We start from the raw sequence: 20,504 nt of genomic DNA, 5'->3' as shown, positions 1-20,504 counted from the left end.
ATATTTTTACACGAAACTAGCAGGGATGGTAGCTGGGTACTTGGGTAATCTAATGGTATACGATTCGAGTCGGTCGTACTGTTATTCGATTTTTAATTAATTTATTATAGTGCAATTTGCATGACGTCTGGGTGAAGTCCAAATAACGGGCACCCGGGAGGTAAGTTTGAATTTTTACTGCTGGGTTGCATTGCAATCTGGCGGCAAACCAGATATGCCCCAGTTCAAAAAATCAGGGTTTTGACTTAGAGTCATGAAAATGGTATGACTGCATTCCTCTTTACCTCCACTATCATCCCTTATTACTTTTGAGAACAACAAGTACAAATAACGGCTGTCCGGAGGTAAGTACGGGATTTAGCACCGCAGAATTGCAACCAAAAAATCATTTTTTCAGTTATAAGTCCTGGACACCTTAATTCTTAGTCCTTATTTTTGAAACTTGTACACCGAGTAGCCACCGATTATACCTACCTAACGATGTGCTTTTCATAACGATTGTACAAGAATTGGATTTTTGGTGAATTATCAAACCCAACATGTTTAATCAGGATTAAACGGCATTTCCGAGTATCCGTCGTGGATAGCATCCGTGGAAATAGAGACGGAGACGCATGTTTAATTTCTTGAAATTATCTATGGCACATATTTTCATAGTCATGACACGACTTACAGTCCGCGTTACAGTCCGCATTACACCTTGACGGCGTACAGTTAATTTTCATCATGGACGACAGTGTTGTGTTGTGTTATATGGATTTTCTGTGCGACGAATTGACGACCAATGTGTACCATAAAAAAATTAAAATGATGATACGGGAAAACGAGAGAAGAATATATATCGATATAGGAGACGTACGTAAGTACAACATTGTTAGGGCAAATGAATTGTTAAACAATTTTTTGGTAGAAGAGGTAGCACTTAAGCGTGCGATTAAAGAATGTGTCCAATGCATAGACCCATCTTATGCAAATAAACACGAAGAGTTTTTTGTTGGCTTCTATGGTGCGTTTGGCTCGAATCATGTAACGCCTAGGACCTTAAGATGCAAGTTTTTAGGCCGGTTAGTTTGTTTGGATGGTGTTGTAACAATGAGGTCGGATATAAAGTCAGTGTTAGTGAAAAGTGTCCACTATTGTCCCGCTACTAGAAAAATGCATGAGCATACACATACTGACTTTTTATCGACCTCATATAGTTTTGACTCTGCTACTTCAAATTGCAATTACCCGAGTAGAGATAATGAGGGCAATCTCTTGGAGACTGAGTTTGGCATCTCAGTGTTTAAAGATCGGCAGTCCTTAATTATTCAGGAGTCCACTGAAAACAGCCCAGCCGGGCAAGCTGCCCGGTCTGTTGATGTGGTAGTTGAGCATGATTTGGTGGATATGTGCAAACCGGGTGACAGGGTAATGATTATTGGTCATTATCGTTCTTTTCTTCCACCAAAAGGCAGCATTTTTTTTAAAACAATGCTTATTGCCAACAACATTGTTTTAAAAAATACGTAAACAATTTTGTTTTATATGTAAATTCGGTATTTGTTGCATTTAATAATTTTTTTTTTAAATTTAAAAAAAAATTGAGTGGCAATAAATTACCGGAGACCCTTATAAAAAATAACCATTTTAGTATAATATACATGTACACTGAAAACAATGATTTTAATGATATTTCAATTTTAAATAACAACTTCACCGGGCTCGGGGAACCAATGTCGACACGCGCGACTCAGTTTTGGCGCGGAAACTCACTATACACCCATCATAAACACCGTGGCATTCAACGTGTTAATAGTATAAGAATTTATCACTGTGTTTGATATTACGTGATCACCGATTTACATCAGGTCATTTATTCTGGAGCTGTTGCGCATTGCAGTTGTCTCAGATCTCAGTTTGCGTGTAACTAAATACTATTTTCCAGCCAAAGTAGGTAATTTATTAATTTTAACAATTTATATTATATAAATACAATCAGAATTATTTATTTAAAATTGTTTTTCGTTTAGTCATTATTATATTTAAAACGTTCACTGCCGATCGCCGATGTCAACACATAGTTGACGTTGGTGATCTTGCCACGGTGACCAACGTTAACACAGCACGTTTTTGACGCTATCCATGGTTTGATCTATCCATGTTTACGTATTCATTGTGTTTTGATTTTTTTGTATTCCTATCATATTGATATAAAATTATTCCTTATTATCTGTAGATTATAATGGTATATCGGGTTTATGTTACATTTTTACGGCCGTCACTTCTACATATTTTTTTTTTTAGTTTACTCGCGACAAGTATTTTATACGTTTACCGTTTCAAATAAGAATGTAGTTTAAGTCGAACCCCCAACATTAATAATCTATACCTACGCCACTGGTTGTAAGATGAACGTTTAGGATTTGTGCTAAAGATTGCAGATAAGGCTTGGCGCTTTGGCGGGAATGTTTAAAAGTTTGAGCGTCTAGCAATCCGTCACGAACATTGTAAATGGATACAATATCCAGGATCTCCTGGCGTTTGTGTCCATTGCTTTCGGTTGTTAAAATTATTAAAAAGTTTAGAGTCGATAGGTGTATTTGGATTGTCTAGCTATCAGTCATCAAATCACATAGGTAGGCAATCCGACTGCGTCGGATCGCGGACAATATGCGATGCGTATATAACCAAGTATGCAATCCATCTGCGGTGGATTGCGGACGCCGTTAATAACGTAGGTAAGTGAATATTGGAGAATATAGTTTCTATCGGTTAAAAGTTTAAAGTTTCATAAAAATGTGTGCTAAGGATAAGTGGTATGGATATGGATAAGGCCTGCGATTTGGCAAAAAAAGTTTTAGCGTCTAGCAATACGTCACTATCGTTGTAAAGTGTCTAGCTATCATTTATCACCGGTGTAAGGTTATAATCGACTAAGAAAGCCAAAAGCAGCGGATTGGATACGTGGATACTGCCATCGTTCGTATGGTGCTTTTGGTTGTTAAAAAGTGTAGATTCCATAGGTGTATTCGATTGTCTAGCTATCAATCATCAAATTACATAGATAGGCAATCCGACTGTGTCGGATCGCGGACAATATACGTACCTAGTTTATATTACCAGGTATACAATCCACCTGCGATGGATTGCGGACCCCGTTAGTTGCGTGGGTAAATGCAGAATGGAAAATATTGTTTCTAGTGGGCTTATGAGACTCCCTGAGTGTGAGCACAAATTTTGGAGGTCTAGTCCTATAGGTATAATGATTAAAAATCAGAAATTAAATAATGTTTTTTTTATACTTCCGATCTACAGACCAAGCACATTCAAATTTTGGAAAAAGGGATAAACCTTATTTTCAAGATTTGATGAATGTATGTAAAAAAAACATTTATATATATAAAATGATATATATTATAATCGTATGTTTGGTTTCGTGTTATAGAAAGATTTTACCCGATTTGTCCGGAGCTGCTTAATAAGTTATACGGCAAAGAAATGAGGCAACGTAAAAGTTGTCGTGGACCGTTTTTGTGGCGCCGGCGGCTACATATGTAATTCAGCTTGCCAGACAGTTTGACAAAGATACTGTAATATTGTTTGCATTAAAAATAAATAAAACCGTTTTTGTGGAAATAAAATGTGAATTTGTTATTTCTACTTACTTAGTTGTAATTACCGAAATGTAATAATTGTCTATAATATACCAATATAATAGGTATGTCCCCCCCTTCTGTCTATCAGGGGGAGACCCCCCGGAACCTACAACAGTGTTAGCTGAAAGTGAATAGCAATTTTGGTGATAAGATTTTGTGATAATACCTCTCTGGCGGTCTCTAGTAAGATAATACTTACAACGTCTTTGATAATTTTTTAATTTTTTACTCCTTGGTTCCATTATATCTAGAGGGCGCTAAAAGCTTGCCATCTTATAATATTAGACAAGTTAATTATATATTATATTTTATCTATTATTCTGTGGTGATTACGACGCGTATCACCACTTACGCTAGCGCGTCTTTTTGTATCGTCTTTGGTCGCGTAACGACACGCCTCCACAATTTTTTCTCCCACCTCGCGCACTGACTTTTTCGCTGTTACAGGCTCGAAGCCGTTTTCGTTCGCCTGTCACAACACTAGTTTTTTCGCTCTCCGATCCCGACGACTCAACGTAATACGCGCGCCTTAGTCCATATCTCCGACTTACCATATTGTTTGTTGTTTTATTTTTAAAAATAAATAAATTAGTAGTAACCTACCCATCGAGCATTCCGTCTTGTCCTTCTACAAAAACCTTCTAAACCGAGTTAAGGTAGTGTTCTACCGGTACCCCGTACCACGTTACGGCCACGACGCAGCTGCACTGGTAAACACCATAATTCCAATGAAATTATTGTAATTTCTATTTTCTATTAATTTAATTTTAATAAAATATTTTTTATTGATTTCTAAATTATTTACTTTTAATATATTAATGCTGGGTTGCATAAACAATTTATTGAATTTAATGGTTCACTAAAAATTTAATGGACCAATCACGGGCCAAAATCTTGTTTAAGGGACCATTATTAGCTCACTATTATTAGCTCACTAAACGAAGTACCAGTTAGTCGTCGTCAACTTTTTTCTAATTTTAATTGTGAAGATGGTGATATGTCGGGAATTCAGCCACTAGCTACCCCTTCTTTAAGTCAATCAGATCGTGAAAGTTCTCAACCTCAAATAAATGTACAACAAAACCACCATGAAATCGATATTCCATTCATACCACCAATTTGGTCAAAAAATAATAATAAAATGTATTCAAGTCCTTTATTTACTAGTTTAGAAGACGTCACAAATATTATAGAAAATCTCCCTTTTTGTACACCTATTAGTATATTTATAATATATTATTTAACGATGAGATTATGAATTTTATTGTTTTTCAAACAAATCTATACGCCCAACAAAAACAAACTAAGACCGGCAAATCATTTATACGAACAAATTTATCAGAAATAAAAACTTTTATCGGAATAAATCTTCTAATGGGAATAAAAAAGCAGTGTAGTTATAGGGACTCTTGGTCATCTTCGCCAGATTTGCACGACTCATACATTAGTAGTCTTATGACTGTCAACCGTTTTGGTTGGCTATTGGCACATATACATTTAAATGACAATACAGTTATGCCAAAAAAAAATACAGATAATTACGATAAGTTATACAAATTAAGACCAATTATAAGTATTCTTTTATTTAATTTCCAAAAATCATACAATCCACACCAAATTGTTTCTATAGACGAGAGTATGGTTAAGTTTACTGGAAGAAACTCAAATAAACAATACATGCCAAAAAAACCCATCAAAAGAGTTTTCAAAATTTGATGCTTAGTAGACAAACATGGGTATTTGTGGAATATTGAAATTTACACTGGGAAAGTTGGTGATAAAGTTGAAAATCAATTAGGAGCCCGCGTGGTCAAGCAATTGTCACAACCACTCCAAAATAAAAATCATTTATTATTTTTTGACAATTACTCGAGAAGCTTCTCGTTTAACGAGGGCGTCGCGGCATTTGGCGTCGTCGTCATCACTTGTGTGTGTGGTGTGTGTGTGTTTTTCTGGGAATTGTTTCTACCGAACTTTCTGATTTCTAACTGAAAGAACACGGCTTTTCAAAATTAAGAAACATATACCAGAAAAACACACACAAGTGATGATGACGACGCCAAATGCCGCGACGCCCTCGTTAAACCAGAAGCTTCTCGACTCCGCTATCCTGTCCATTAACAAGACAGAGACGCTTAATACCGTTTCAAATGATACCCGACCGTCTGTACAACCAGACAAAGTGTCTAACACTGATTTGAAAGATCAAATCAAAACGAAACCAGATGTCGACATCAAACCAGAAGTGAAACATGTACCAGCGATGGCGCGTAAAGATTTCATTGCTACTGCCCTAGCACGATTTCCACTCGTACCAAGAAAAACGCTACAAGTTTCAACCTTCACACCCACATCGTTCAACTATTATTAAGTTATCCATTACATGGACCAACTCATGACTGACAACCTGTACTACGAAAGGACTGGCCAGATATGGCATCCCTTCCTTTCTAGAGCTTACTTTGGAGTACTGATGTACTACCAGATAATGCGCGCTATGAACTACTCCAAAACTGGAGATTACAACGTTCGTCTCATGCATTCCCAACTCGAGAAAGATCTGCCACCAGAACGCTTACCCGTTCCGGGCCCGCTCCTCCCTATGCTAAAAAGCATATGCGCCACCACCCCAGATGACGCACATTACAGAATGATCTCTCCGATTATGCCCTGCCACCCAGGACCACGCAACCCAGGAGAAATGATTAATCCCTATGACTACATGCTTGGCATGCCCAACATTCCAACCATTTTAGGATTCGCTAATTCCATCATTACTGCTCCACTAGACGGAATCCCCGACTATACAGACCAGCAGACCTTTGACAACGATGCGCAACACACGATTACTCATACGAATAGGTATACCTACGTTGTAAGTTCAACTTCACGCGGTAAGTGACTGCGACGGCTTAAGTGCCTACCCATTAGACCCATTACCATTGAACCTATACTTATACCTATTATTATTCCGAAAATCGAAATGATGTTATATATGTAAATTATTTATACGCACTCCTCGGTTACACGACGCGATGAAAATATTAAACACTAAATTACTTACCAGCCGCGATAACTGCAGCAGCACCAGCAGTAGGCAGGCGCGAGTGCATAGGTCGTACATATTAAACATATTTAACATATTAAAATGGCCGCGGGGGGCTGCCCATGGGCACACAATATATTATTTAAGACTCGGTCGCATCCGTGTCGGAAACTTCATTTTAATTCGGCCAATTAAAAATATTATATTTTAATGTCTTATGTATAATATAGGCGCGCACGACACCGCTGAAGTATTATAATGTAGGACCTACTGTCTATAATATTATATATATATATACTTAGGTAAAAATGTATAGCTATGAGGCGGTAGTTAGCACAAGACTTACCGACGATATTTATCATTAAGTCGGTGCAATTTTAACACGCCGTAATACTGCACCAGTGCCGATAATGCCGCTATAATAATATGTATATCATTATGACATTATAACTACGGAAGTAGTTACGGGTGTTAATAAACGCGCCGAATCGTTGTAATAAATAATTATAACGTATGACGTATTATACTTTTACGAGTTTACGACCTCGTTTTTTTCTTTAGTACGAGTTAATCCATTTCGTTTTCGGTTATTTTTTTTCACTTTGAATTATTACCTTGCCATAACGCGTGACGCCTTGAAATATCAAACTATATAATACTATGTGTAGGTATATTTATATAATATGTATGCATGCATTTTACTATCGCGTAATTTAAATAACACGTGTGTTTTATAATTAATTATTATTATAATATAACCATTGGTTTGCATTTTAACAAAATAGGTACCTAGGTGTTTAAAATAAGAGACTCCTATATTATACTACAATATATATATAATCTATTAAGACTATAGAAAAATTAACAATATGGTAGCTACCTATATAAAACGCTTTCTGGTTTTGATTTCAACGAATATTATGTCTTCTGATCGATCTGTGTCCGGACGATTGAGTGACGAGAACAGTCGATATTTCTTAAGTATGATTTTGATTAAAGTGATTACCACAATTTCTAATCTATGTAAACTAGTTTTGTTAATTCCACTTTATACAACAAAATTTGCATATTATGATAAAACCTTAAGATAAATAATATTTAAAATATACTTCAATAACAGAAATTTAAAAGTGAGGGAATGTAGTTTGATTGATCTATTTCAAATGTTAAACCTTAAAATAGTTAATATTTAAAATATATTTCAATGATTTAAATTTAAAAAAAGGTGGGCAAGTGGGTGTCGCTCTGCAGTACAGTAGATTACAAGTGGGTCACTGTCATGGATGGTGTAAAATTTGAATTTTATTCAATGATATAATATTAAGCGTAATTCTGAGCGAAAACGGTCAGTCAGCCTATGATATTACTAAGTATGTTTGATGATATTATTGTGAATAAAGTAATTTATATATAAGTATATAACCTATTTAAGTCGAGCCTTGTTTTAAAAATTAAACATTTTTAACTACAAAATAGTTATTAGGTACATTTTAAATTCGATACATTTTGTCAAAATTCGAAGTTTAAATACTGATAACAAAACATTGTGCTTATACATTTTTAATATTTTTCATCTGTTATAGTAACAATATATAAGGAGCCTTGTATTACATTTTTACGCTTTTTAGCCCAAAAAATAAAATTTTATTAATATTTATAGAGAATATATTTTCAAAATTTAACATTGCTTGTCCTCCACGAGAGAGTCAATATCCAGATAAAAACTGAAAAGTTGTAGCCTTAAATCACGCTTAACATTCAGTTAATTTCTACATTTATTTTTTTCTAAATTAAAGTAAAAAAGCACGTTGACACTTCACACAGAAATGTTATCGAAACGCCCATCAAGTTTCTCAGTGCAATTTTAGCAATCTTTCTATTAGGGTTTGGAGAGTACACATCATGGTTTCAGGACAACACAGTCGTTTCCCAATATGGTGTTGAAACATCCTCAATACGTACCCAGGGAAAGAACATCAGGAGCATTGCGAAAAGCACAGCAGTAGCCCAGCAATCATTGGAGATAAACCGATTTGGTGCTGATGATGAAACTGAGAATAGGGATAGACAACGTGACACGACTTTGGAGAGTGCATATAACCCCGGGAGAAGCGCAGAGAAATATCGGGGATAGTTTAAGTGTTGTCAGAATGAGGAAGATGTATGTGGGACGGATCAAATTGTCACCTTGAAGAAACCAGTCTAAAAGAACAATTTAATAATATTTATTCATTGTCAATTGCTTCTAAAATCGTATTTTTATTTTGTATTAATTAGGCTAATATAATGTCTTCGAAAAAGCCATCAGGATCGTGGTTTGCGAAACAAAGACTTAAAAAAGAAAAGGAAAGTAAAAAATTAGCAAAAGATATTAATAAATGGTTAATTTCTGAAACCATTAATGCTAATAATGTTGTAGTTGCGCCACCTGAGCTAGAACCATCTGGTATATCTTCTAACCATTTAAACATTTCAGAAGTAGAATCTGAACAAATTGACAATGTGGATCATTTTATTGAAAATAACCAAATACATATTGACTGTAATATTAATTTTAAAGACCCTGGAACTTGGCCACCAATTACTTCATCTATTAGAACATTATTGGTAGAAAAGTGGCCGCAACATTATGAACCAAAAAATGTACCAAGTGATGATAAAGGTCGGCACTTCAGTAAAAAGTGGTTTTATAGAAATTTGTCTAATGGAGAGAGAGTGAGAAGACAGTGGCTCATGACTCATTTTCAAAAAGTACAAAAAAAATCCAAAAAAAGTAGTGGTAGTTTTAGTTTAAATAAAAAAAAATAGTTGTTTTAGCTATAGTTAAAAAAAACTCCCCCAAAAAAGTAGAAAAATAAAACCAAAAAAAGGTATTTTCAGTGGTAGTTGTAGTTAACAAAAAAAAATGTAGTTTTAAGTACCTATAGTTGTAGTTGTAGTTTTAGTTATAATATTAGTTGTCGAAGAAGGTAAACTCAGACAGCTTAAAGTGCCGACGAATTGTTGTTAATTCCGACACGAAATAGTCGAAGAGGGTAAACTCAGACAGCAAAAAATGCCGACGAATTGTTGTTAATTCCGACACGAAATAGTCGAAGAGGGTAAACTCAGACAGCAAAATGTGCCGACGAATTGTTGATATTTCCGACACAAAATAGTCGAAGAGGGTAAACTCAGACAAAAAGTCGTAGAGGTCTTATTCAGGCAGATACAAGTGGGAATTCAGACACAGAAAAAAATTATTTATAAGCTTTAAAATGAGTTTAGAAAAATAATTGGATGAGGTAGCTCATTATATTAAGACTCAATATCCAAATTTAAATTTTGGAAACGTCTCAGTTTCTGACAGTTGTGTAACTAATATTTGCAATATCATTTTTAATAAAGAAAATGATAATAGTTTAAAAAAATCAATTGCAAATGCTATCAATAGAAAAACTTCATCTCTTCAGAATGTGTGAGAAATGTGTCAGAAATGAATAGTACTATTATAAAATGTATTGAAAATTGTAACTATACGTCTAGTGATTTCTTAAATTACAATAGCATAATTCTAAATGCCATATGTAAACACATTAAAGTAGCTGCAAATCATGTCAACCGTACTAAAGTGTATAGGAAATTTAAAAAACACTTTGATGTGTCTTTGTGTAATCCATCATATAACACAAACAATATGAATTCAAATAGTCTTTATTTTAATGAAAATTCTAGTATTGAAAATTGCATTTCATATTCTGATCACACAGAGCCTGAACTTGTGCATAAAGACCACGTTTCACTTGAATTCACAAGTGTATCGCCCTAAAGTGATTGCAGTTGGATGATAAGAAATCCACTAATACCTTGTAGTACTCCAATTCTACCACAACGCATAAGGGGTTGAATCTGATTTTGTTACACCGAGTAAATTGAAATGCAGAAAAAATGTTGGACTTGTACAAGTCCACCCTTAAAAATGCATATTTTAAGAAAACCCCAGTTAAGGCTGGTGTTGTGCTGCCTTTGGAAACAAAAAATTGTTTTCCAAAACAATACGATAGCCGATGAATGTCCGTTTTTTGAAGGAATTTTCACATTTTCATGTGAAGAGTGGTCTCTTTTGATATATACATATATTAACGGTAAAAAACTTTTGGAAAAGACTAAATATCCTATTATGTTTAGAAAGCACATAAGAACTGTGAACAATTGTTGTTAATGAAAAAAGGGTAAGATATTTTAAAAATCATTGCAATGTGTACATGTATTGTAGCCATGAGGGGTGTAAACTTTTTAGAATTAAAGTCCAGCCTCAAAACGGAAAGTTTGTGGCGAAAGTATATAGTTCTGGTTTAAATTACCATCACAATCCAGATGACAATGGTCTCACGAACCACGTAAAAGGATTTCAGCGAGACTTATACATAGAAGCGCTGAAAAAGACTAAAGCGTTTTCTTTCAGGTCGGACGCGGTTGACATGGCATCACCCACTCAGTTGAATTGTGGTAATTTGCAAGGCATTAAATCAGATGACGTCGTCAGAAAAATCAGATCAGAGGCCTTAAGTGCTTATGATTATGATAAAGATGATTTTCATGACATTGTATTGATGTGTAATGACAAAGAAAACAACTTTGTAAAACATGTCGGCATACCGTCTGTTCACTGTTATAGTAACGAGCAGTTGGACATACTAAAAAATCTGATTAAAAAACAAAAACCAGTAACTGGGTATTTGGATGCAACTGGTACAGTGGTCAGGAAAATTGACAAGAACAGCAAAAGGGTTCTGTACTATGTTCTAGTTGATAATGTCCCATTACCTAGAAACTCAAGTGTCACGTGTCCCGTTGTTGAAATGATTAGTTCAGCCCACGACATTGTTGCGATTTCAGAATGGCTGAACGCTTTTAAAGCATTCGTTTTGAAACACAAACTGACTTGGCCAGTATTCACAAATATAGTGACAGATTTCAGTTATGCCCAAATGAATGCTTTGTGTATAGGATGGAATGGTTTTACTTCCATATTCGACTACCTTAACTGGTGTTACAGAGTATTGGTTGATAACCACGACGAATCTAATGTCACCATCATAAATATATGTGCAAATCATTACACAAAAATTATAGTAAACCATGTCTACACATATTTTCAATCTGAGAAAAACCATCGTAAGGCTGTAGAAAAAACCAAAAGAAATCATGTTATTGATTGGATATGTATACTTTTTAACACAACCAGTTTGACAGATGTTGAACAATGGTTCAAAATATTTTCAGTAATACTGTTGTCACCTTATGGTACAGCAGACACAAAAAATGCCATTAGTACAATGAGAGCCAAGTGTAATGATATATACCAATTCCCAAATGAATCGAACAACGAAGGTGAGGATCACTTGGAGGAAATAAATAAATTTCTATGCGAGTCCAACACGAGTAATTCCATGATGTTCTGTAGATTTCAGTCAATCAAAGAACAGGTTAAATCTGAAGTCTTAAATCGTGCTGTAAATATTTAAAATATAAGCATTAATGAATATAATGATGAATCATATTTACACGAGTTTATAGTTAAGTGCGTTCCCGAGGTACCTTTCTTAGCACTGTGGACACCTATTATGAACAATAAAGTCAACAATGGCATTGAAATCCGCCAGAGTAATGCTACCGTTGAATCTTGGTTTAAAACAGTCAAACAAGACATACTAGAAGGAGACCGTAGGTTTAAATGCGGCTGGTTTTTAAAACGTATGAGACAGCGTGTGACGAATGTACACAAACAAATGAAGTACAATATTAGAAAAGGAAATTGCACTCGTGCGCTTGATTTTGACAGTAAGTCTATAACAGAGTACAACTAAAGAAAATGGAAAAAGAAAAACTTCGGAATTGTCTAGCCTTAACCATTTAGACGAAACAGAAAGTTGGGGAAAAAAAGAAAAACAACACAAACATCTCCAACACACCAACTACCGTCCTTTCAAAGCACTGTCGTTAAAAATCCCAAAATCTTCGACCATTACGGCAGATAAAAATAACATTTCACCCAAAGTGGTCGATGGTATCAAAAGCGTTGTGGTTATAGAATGTGACAATGAAACTAGGTTCACTGTTGATGAGCCAATTAACAACGACATGGTTGTACATGATTTGAGTAAGCCATTGGACGATATTTTTTTAATGTAATCGGTTTCGACACCTGGCAGTCATAAATCTCCGTTTCAACGATCAGTGCAATCTATAGATTTACACAAAAATATGCTACCTAAAGATTTGACATACTACAAACGAATGGCAAAGAATAATAATTATATAGTTGGAACTTATAGTTACATATTTGATAAAGAACGAAATTGTGACATCTTGACCGACCTTTACTTCCAAGATTTTGATACATTGTCTGGGGAAGAATGGTTGTGTAACTTTGTTGTAGACATCTGTTTGATGTCATATGCTAAAAAGCAGGATTTAAAAAACACACACATTTTATCAGTCAACCGTGCAAGATCGCTTTGGAAAAAAGAGAAATTGGTGAAGTGCATAACAAAATTACTTTTACTCAGGACAGTACGGTTATTCTACCATAGTTACTTAATACTCGTCACTTTATAGTAGTTATTATAAATTTCAAAACCAAAGAGTGTTACATCATGGATCCATTTAATCCACATGACACAGAAAGTCGATTAGCAATACCTCGTTTCAAAAAGGTATGTAAAATGTTGAAATCAGTTGTAATGTACGGTTACGACAGACAACAATATCCACCGTTATCACATATTCTATGCCCTTTAAAAAACGTTCCACAACAAAAAGATTCATTTAATTGTGGAATTTATTTAATATACTACGCATTTAAAATCATGGACAGTTCTGAGTTCAGTTTAGACTTTAATCCTCAAACGTACAAAGAATATTTAAACAATTATGAACAATTCTGAAGACATGACAAACGTATGCTTATACTGTAGCCGACATTCAAATAAGCACCGAAGTCTCCCCGAAGATGACTGTGTAAAACGGATGTCATGTTCTGTGTGCCGCTGGATAGCGATAAATTGCATCCCTAAAAAAACAGAATTGATAATTATGAAATCAATGATTTCTACTGTTTTTTTTGTCAGAAATGATGTAATGAAAATATTTAGAAATTATTAGACTATAGAGTAAAGCACGCTACAAATTGCATATAAAAATTATAATTAAATTATTTCTTAATTGAACTTACTCCTATTTTAATTCACCTATAATCAATTTTTGAAAGCCACCAATTTATGGTGGCTCATAATATTAAAGATAAGTAAATGAACGTCTTATAGGAAATTTTCCAAAAATACGAAAAACGGTCCCCTGGGCTGGTCTGACGCATATTACTATGTCTCCGAAAGCCGTGTACACTTTTGAACTATGAACTTACACGATGTCATTAATTTTTTTCATTTTTATACATAATATATTGTTAATTTGTAAAAAAATTCATTTTGCATATTTTTTGAATATTCATGATATGAATCTGCATATTTTATAGATATTTATTGCATATAAATCCGGGTCCTTGTTATCAATAACTGTCCGAGAAAATAGTCCCCTAGCTTTGGTCCCCCAACTTCACACACGTACCAATTCGCCATCTCGTATCCTCTCCTCCTGGTTCATTGTATCCTGTCCGACGTTTTTTTTCCTTTAAATTATCTCAGATTGTTCGCTTTGTACATTTCGATTTTTTTCTCCCTTGTTCTCCATTTTTTACGAACATAATAATATGAAATAATAATGATAGCCCCAATTGGTTATTTTTTTCAAAGAAAATAATTGTTCACCATATTGTTTTTATTTAATTAATAAAAATATTTTTGTAAGCACAAATAATATTGTTTGTTTGTTTTTTGTTTTGTCGAGTGTATAAAGCAATTGTTACAGATTTAACGACTAAAAAATCATTAAAAAAACTAAAAACTCGTTACTCTATCCTACTAAGTATAATGGACCGTGTAGACGCTATATGTACAGTACAAACGCTACATGGATAATAAAATATGTTTCAAGAAATATTTCAGCCATCAAACACTTAAGGTGACGAAAACTGCTGAATAAATCATAAGATAACAAATTATTACACCGGCGAATACGACATGAATAACAATTATAAACTATACAAGGATTGTAAATAATAATATGTAGGTATTGTGTATAACGTGCGAAGGTCAATATAGTCGAATAGTTTATACAAAATAATATTTTAATAAAAACAAAATTGTATTTTACATAGGTATATAGGTTATAGTAACAGTACTCGCGAAAAACGATGTCAGTAAACAGTTTACTTATAGATAATCCGCTAAAACACCCCTAATGTCATCTATCAGAATGTTTGACAAGACATTTTTGGTCTGATCATATACCTATATTTATTATTTTCGTACTAACATTTCGACAACAACGTTACTATATTTATTAAAGACAACGTTCAAACACACTAATGTGCAATTCTAGCAATTCACATTTTACAATAATCACCTGCATGCGAGCTAAAAAAAAGTAATCCGTTGAAAGCCCCGCAATATTTGCTAAGATAGATACAGGACGTACCCACACGAGATATCGTGTTCATTATTAAACCAGAATACATTAAGGCATTCTCAATATGAGTGTACAACGAACACAACGACAATCAACACAACAACTAATGATGAGTAACGACTACGAGTCGTCTAACGTCAGCCGACAAACGGAGTAAGGTATGTGAACTATGGAACTAGCGCCACGAGTGGTTGAAAACGCAGACAACAACTGAAAGTGAAGGCATTCATTGCATTATAGACACCTTTTGCAACTAGCGCTCTGGTGAGCAACTCGCGTACTATTTATGTGTGATAAACGTATAAGGCTATAACGAATAGGGTTATATAAATTGATACAATCATAAAATCAATCATCTTATATGTTATATTATGGTTTTCCCGATATTATAAAATTTTTTTTTTAAAAGATCCACTAAGAACCGTTTGCGTTTCCTTTATGTATACATTTCAAAGTTAATTCCTTACTTCCAATCGTCTGCAGTGATAACTTTTATTACTTCTATTCAAAAATGTATCGTTGTGTGCACTGTTAAATTACATAGTATAGTACTTTATAAAACCATAAATCACAGATCACGTCTACAAGGCTTTTTGCCAGTACATATGTGTCCATGAATGATTTTTGAACTTTCTGCATGAGTAAACACTATCAGATATCACATTTATATGGCTGAATTGAATAAGAGTTAATAATACTAAACTTTTCAGATGTACCTTTATATGTCAACTATAACACTTTTGTGAATCAATGTAATAAAATATAATTAAAACGATTGAAAAACAAAATTATAATGTAAAGAATTTCTATAAACTATTGGAAGATTTAATCACACTATCAGTCCTGATATTAATGTTATTGGGATTTGCTATAAATTGAAAGATTTGTAATCAAAATTGTGGTCACATTTTCGTCATGCGTGCATTTTTCCAAAAATATATAGCTTTAAAAGGATTGGGATATAGGTATACGAGCATCCTTGGTCAATTTAATATAATCTCAAGGTACAAAAATATCTGTTTCTTTCTTTCTATTAGACGCCGGTGTACGCCGATTCCATTTGAGTGTAACTCAACTTCATTTAACTTGGAAAAATGAAGATGTACATTAAGTAGATATACAATATTTCTGTTTTGGTATCTACAACCATCCAAATAAATAATGATTGGAATTTTTTCCCCCTATTCTTCATTAAATGTTTGATAAGAATTCTAACAAATACTGTTGCTCCAAGTGGTGCTTCAGTTTCATGCCGCCAGTAGTTGCGACAATATCTATTTCTTATATTATAAATTGTTACATTATATGGTTTTAATTTCATTGAATAATACAATATGGTGGCTTGAAGCCTGAAGGGCTGCAAATAATTGAACAGCCTGTATGTCAATACATAACTGATTGTCTATTGCTTAAGTTTTGTCATGCTTCTTCTCTTCTCTAGCTCTATTTTCTTTTTGCAATATACTCAGCATAATCCTCTTCAGAACCTTGTCTTACCTCATATGAACTTATCATAAACCGGTGAGAAAATTCAAAATTAGTTTTGTTTCATGTAGTTATTAAAAAAGGTTTTACCTTTATTACCATTTACTAAATTTTGGTTAGATAACTTTAAAAAGCGTTTCAAAATGTACAGTGAAAAACTTTCGAGTAAAAAGGACTCCATCAAACCGTTCCAAGTTGAATTTAAACAACTTAAATTAAAACATAGTAAACCTTCAGTAAATCCAAGGTATGATTTAAAAAAAATAACTTGAATTCTTGTTCCTTCCCACTTAAATTTTACCAGTAAATACAAGATCTCTAAGTTTTTATAATTATTTTGTAGAACTAACAATGGCCCAGAGAGCTTTCATAGGACGTACAATGGTCAGTTTTATAGCCCCCCATCCTCCAACACACGTCGTGATATCAGTTTTAAAAGAAACACAAGCTCAAAATTTGACAATAATAAATTCAATTAAAAACAACGTATATAATCCTATGGCCAAAAAAGATAAATCTAAAATTGAATTAACATTACAAAATTATAATGATTATAAAATACGCAAGGATCTAATTTTATATTTAAGAAAAACTGGAAATTCCTACCAGGGAAAAAATTTTAAAAAAGCAAAAATGTAGAAAACAATTTTTAAAAGCCGTTATTTTATTTATTTTTCAGCTTTTAACGTAACATTAACACGTAGATTTTGTAATAGTATTATTAATAATTATAATTAAATATTATTTTATTTTATTTTAGTTTGTAACGTAGTTGTTGTTTTCATTGTGTAATTAATATCAATAGTTTTTATTTAAAAAAAATATTTTGTAAACTTGGCAACGTGGTCTATAAAAACGTTCGCAATCGTTCCGTTTTTCAGGTAAAACACCAAATTCTCTGATAAGCGTCATTCGTTCGCAATCGTGTTATAAAAAAGGTAAAACGTTCGCAATCGTGTTGTACCCAGCCTATAAGACGTAGGTATATTATAAATGTATAGGTACATTTGATATTTTAGGTTTTAAATATTTTTGATATCATTGTGGTATAATTTAACATTTATTAACTTTATCACCCTTCCCCTCCCCCTAATTAAAACTCTAGGTACATTACTACTTCGTTTACAAGCAACATTTGACATATTTATATACTTAAACAAAATGACATATAATAACAACTATATGGTGACGCGTCTTGCGATATTTTTGTTTGACTTTATTACTAACATAATAATATTATGTTCGTGTTGAGGCAACCGATGATGCCTACCTAGCTCATCCGAAATTATGATGGATATGATCCAAAATAGTTGTTGTTAAAATGCAATATAGATACAACTATATACACGTGAATAATCGGATCTATTAATCACACGCGCAAACGCATTACGCCTGTATAATAGGAAGGGTTTTCAAAAATGATGCATATATGCATGTGTATTTATACATAATATATGTTTATCCTTCACGTGCCACAGTAGGCATCCTGCACAATCAACAGTAGCACGGGTTCGTACAAGCAATGCACGTATACAACAACATGCGTAATAAATATAATGTGATTAAACGGTCAAGACGATTAATTACGTCCACGTTCGTGGTTGTGACGAACGCGGTGGTGTATATACATAATATTATACAATGTACTATATACATAAAATGGTATCCTGTCATATATATATATATTATATTATGCGTATGTGTGTGTGTGTGTGTGTGTGTGTGTAAGCGCACCAATATGTTAATGTCGCAATTCTGATGAAAGCCTGTCATTTACATACACCATGCGCGTATATATATATAATAAGCTATACCGGTGTATATACATTATACTTATGTATGATCTAATATACCATGCAGTTGAAGTACCTATATCGCCATATAGTTATCTATATATCGCTACACGTATATCGAACAAGTGCCGCCACATGCTGCGTCGTATAATATGTCTACTATATTATAATGTATATGTATTTGACGCATATGTTGAACATATTAATATGACAGACATATCACCGGCAGACGGCAGTAAGTATATACATATAAATATATAATATACGTGTTTCAGATCAGTTTGCAAGGCTGGGCATTAACGAGTTATAAAGTTAAAGTTAAGTTAAAAAGTTAATTTTATTTTAACTTTTTAACTTAACTAGTTACTTTTGGCTTTTCATTTACTTAACTGTTAACTTACTAAATTTCTTTCTTAATTAACGTGAAATTAACGAGTTAATTTTTCATTTTAAGAAGTAAGTTAAGTTAATTTATTTTGTTTTAAATTTTATAATATTTCACTATTTCAGTCTAAAAAATATGTATGTAAAATATGTCAAAAAATATGTATCGTAAATTGTTTAATGTTAAAAATGTATATCATTCGAATCTAACTTATATGGAAATACTGTATGAAGTATTAACACTATATCCTATAATGTAGTTTTGGGTTGGAAAAAAATTAAGTACGCTAGCGTTGTATAAACAAATTAACTTTTTTTTAACTTAATAAAAAATTAACAAAAAGTGTGTATTAACTTTTAACTTAACTGAGTTAACCTAGAGTTAAATTAACTTTTAACTTTTTGTTATTAGTGCATATTAACTTAACTTAACTGAGTTAAAAAAAAATCATTAACTTGCCCAGCCTTGTCAGTTTGTAATTCGAACAAAAATTTTAAAAAAGTGGACTTATTTAATAATAATTGAATATTGATTATAATAAATTCTATTTTATAATAATGTGTTTATTACTTTGCGACTCGATATATTATCATAAATACTATCTACAACGATAATAATGATACCTAGTTGATAATAGTTGTACATTGAAGTATTGAATATAGGGCCACCTTGAAGTACAGTCTTCAAAATATAATAAAATAATTTAAGAAATATAAGGCTTGTTCCATTTGGAACGTTCCTGGAGCTGATCCAGTGGCGGATCCAGGGCTTATTTTTTTTTTTTTTTGGCGAGGGCATGGAGGGGGCAAAAGTGCAAAAAGTACATACATTTGCTACAAAAATGGCTCAACATAGTGTAACACAAAGGGAAAATATGGTGATTGGGGGGGGGAGAACATGCCCCCTTTCCCACCCCCTGGATCCGCCGCTGAGCTGACCTAGATATTCCGTGCTCCAAAGACCGAATTTGATGCATTATGTGTTGTATTCTTTGCCACCGTGACAACAGGTTATTAACTTGGTTATTTTGATTTGTCTCGGACGCCTCTACGACTGTCAATTGTACAGACATCAGCACTACTCGGGACGATTGATTTGCGTCTCCGCTGAAGCGATATTACGCTTTCCGCCGTCGGCCAGTTTTACCATGTACGTTGTGCCCAGTGATGTTAAAATATTAAAATAACCATTGATTAATTTAAACTGTGGACATTTCAGATATATTTATAAATTTAAAAAAACACTAATTTATGATAAAATATGATTATTTTTTGTTCGAATAATCTTAATTGTATAATACAAAATTAATACCGAGTCAGACGTCTTTAAACCATAATAAGACGAACGACGACGACGTAACAGAATTGTAAGTAATATTACAATCAATATTATTATCCATTTAGTTGTATATTTGGGGGGGGGGGGGTTGTTTTGTTATTTTCTCAACTAAACAGAAATAATGGGTGTTGGTTTTTTTACAGTTTATATACGAATTTAATACTAATATAACTCTGAAATCAGAGTAGGCAGGTACTTATAAATTTGAACGTAATTGCAATTTTCTATAAATTATTAACTAACAATAATAT

The 20,504-nt window shown here is 33.3% G+C and overlaps 1 protein-coding gene and 1 pseudogene across 1 annotated transcript; one reads left to right on the top strand and one right to left on the bottom strand.

Moving 5' to 3' along the window:
* The first annotated feature begins 726 nt into the window (after nucleotides 1-726).
* On the top strand, nucleotides 727-1,512 carry LOC132950238 (DNA replication licensing factor Mcm3-like). Its single transcript, XM_061021567.1, has one exon. It carries the CDS (start codon nucleotides 727-729, stop codon nucleotides 1,510-1,512), a length of 786 nt encoding a protein of 261 aa, XP_060877550.1.
* A 10,621-nt stretch (nucleotides 1,513-12,133) lies between these two features.
* On the bottom strand, nucleotides 12,134-12,809 carry LOC132934431 (uncharacterized; annotated as a pseudogene).
* Between the last annotated feature and the right edge of the window lie 7,695 nt (nucleotides 12,810-20,504).

This window comes from Metopolophium dirhodum, chromosome 1 (assembly GCF_019925205.1).
Source record: "Metopolophium dirhodum isolate CAU chromosome 1, ASM1992520v1, whole genome shotgun sequence".
In the NCBI taxonomy this organism is placed as follows: domain Eukaryota; kingdom Metazoa; phylum Arthropoda; class Insecta; order Hemiptera; family Aphididae; genus Metopolophium; species Metopolophium dirhodum.
This window is presented reverse-complemented; position numbering and strand designations above follow the sequence as displayed.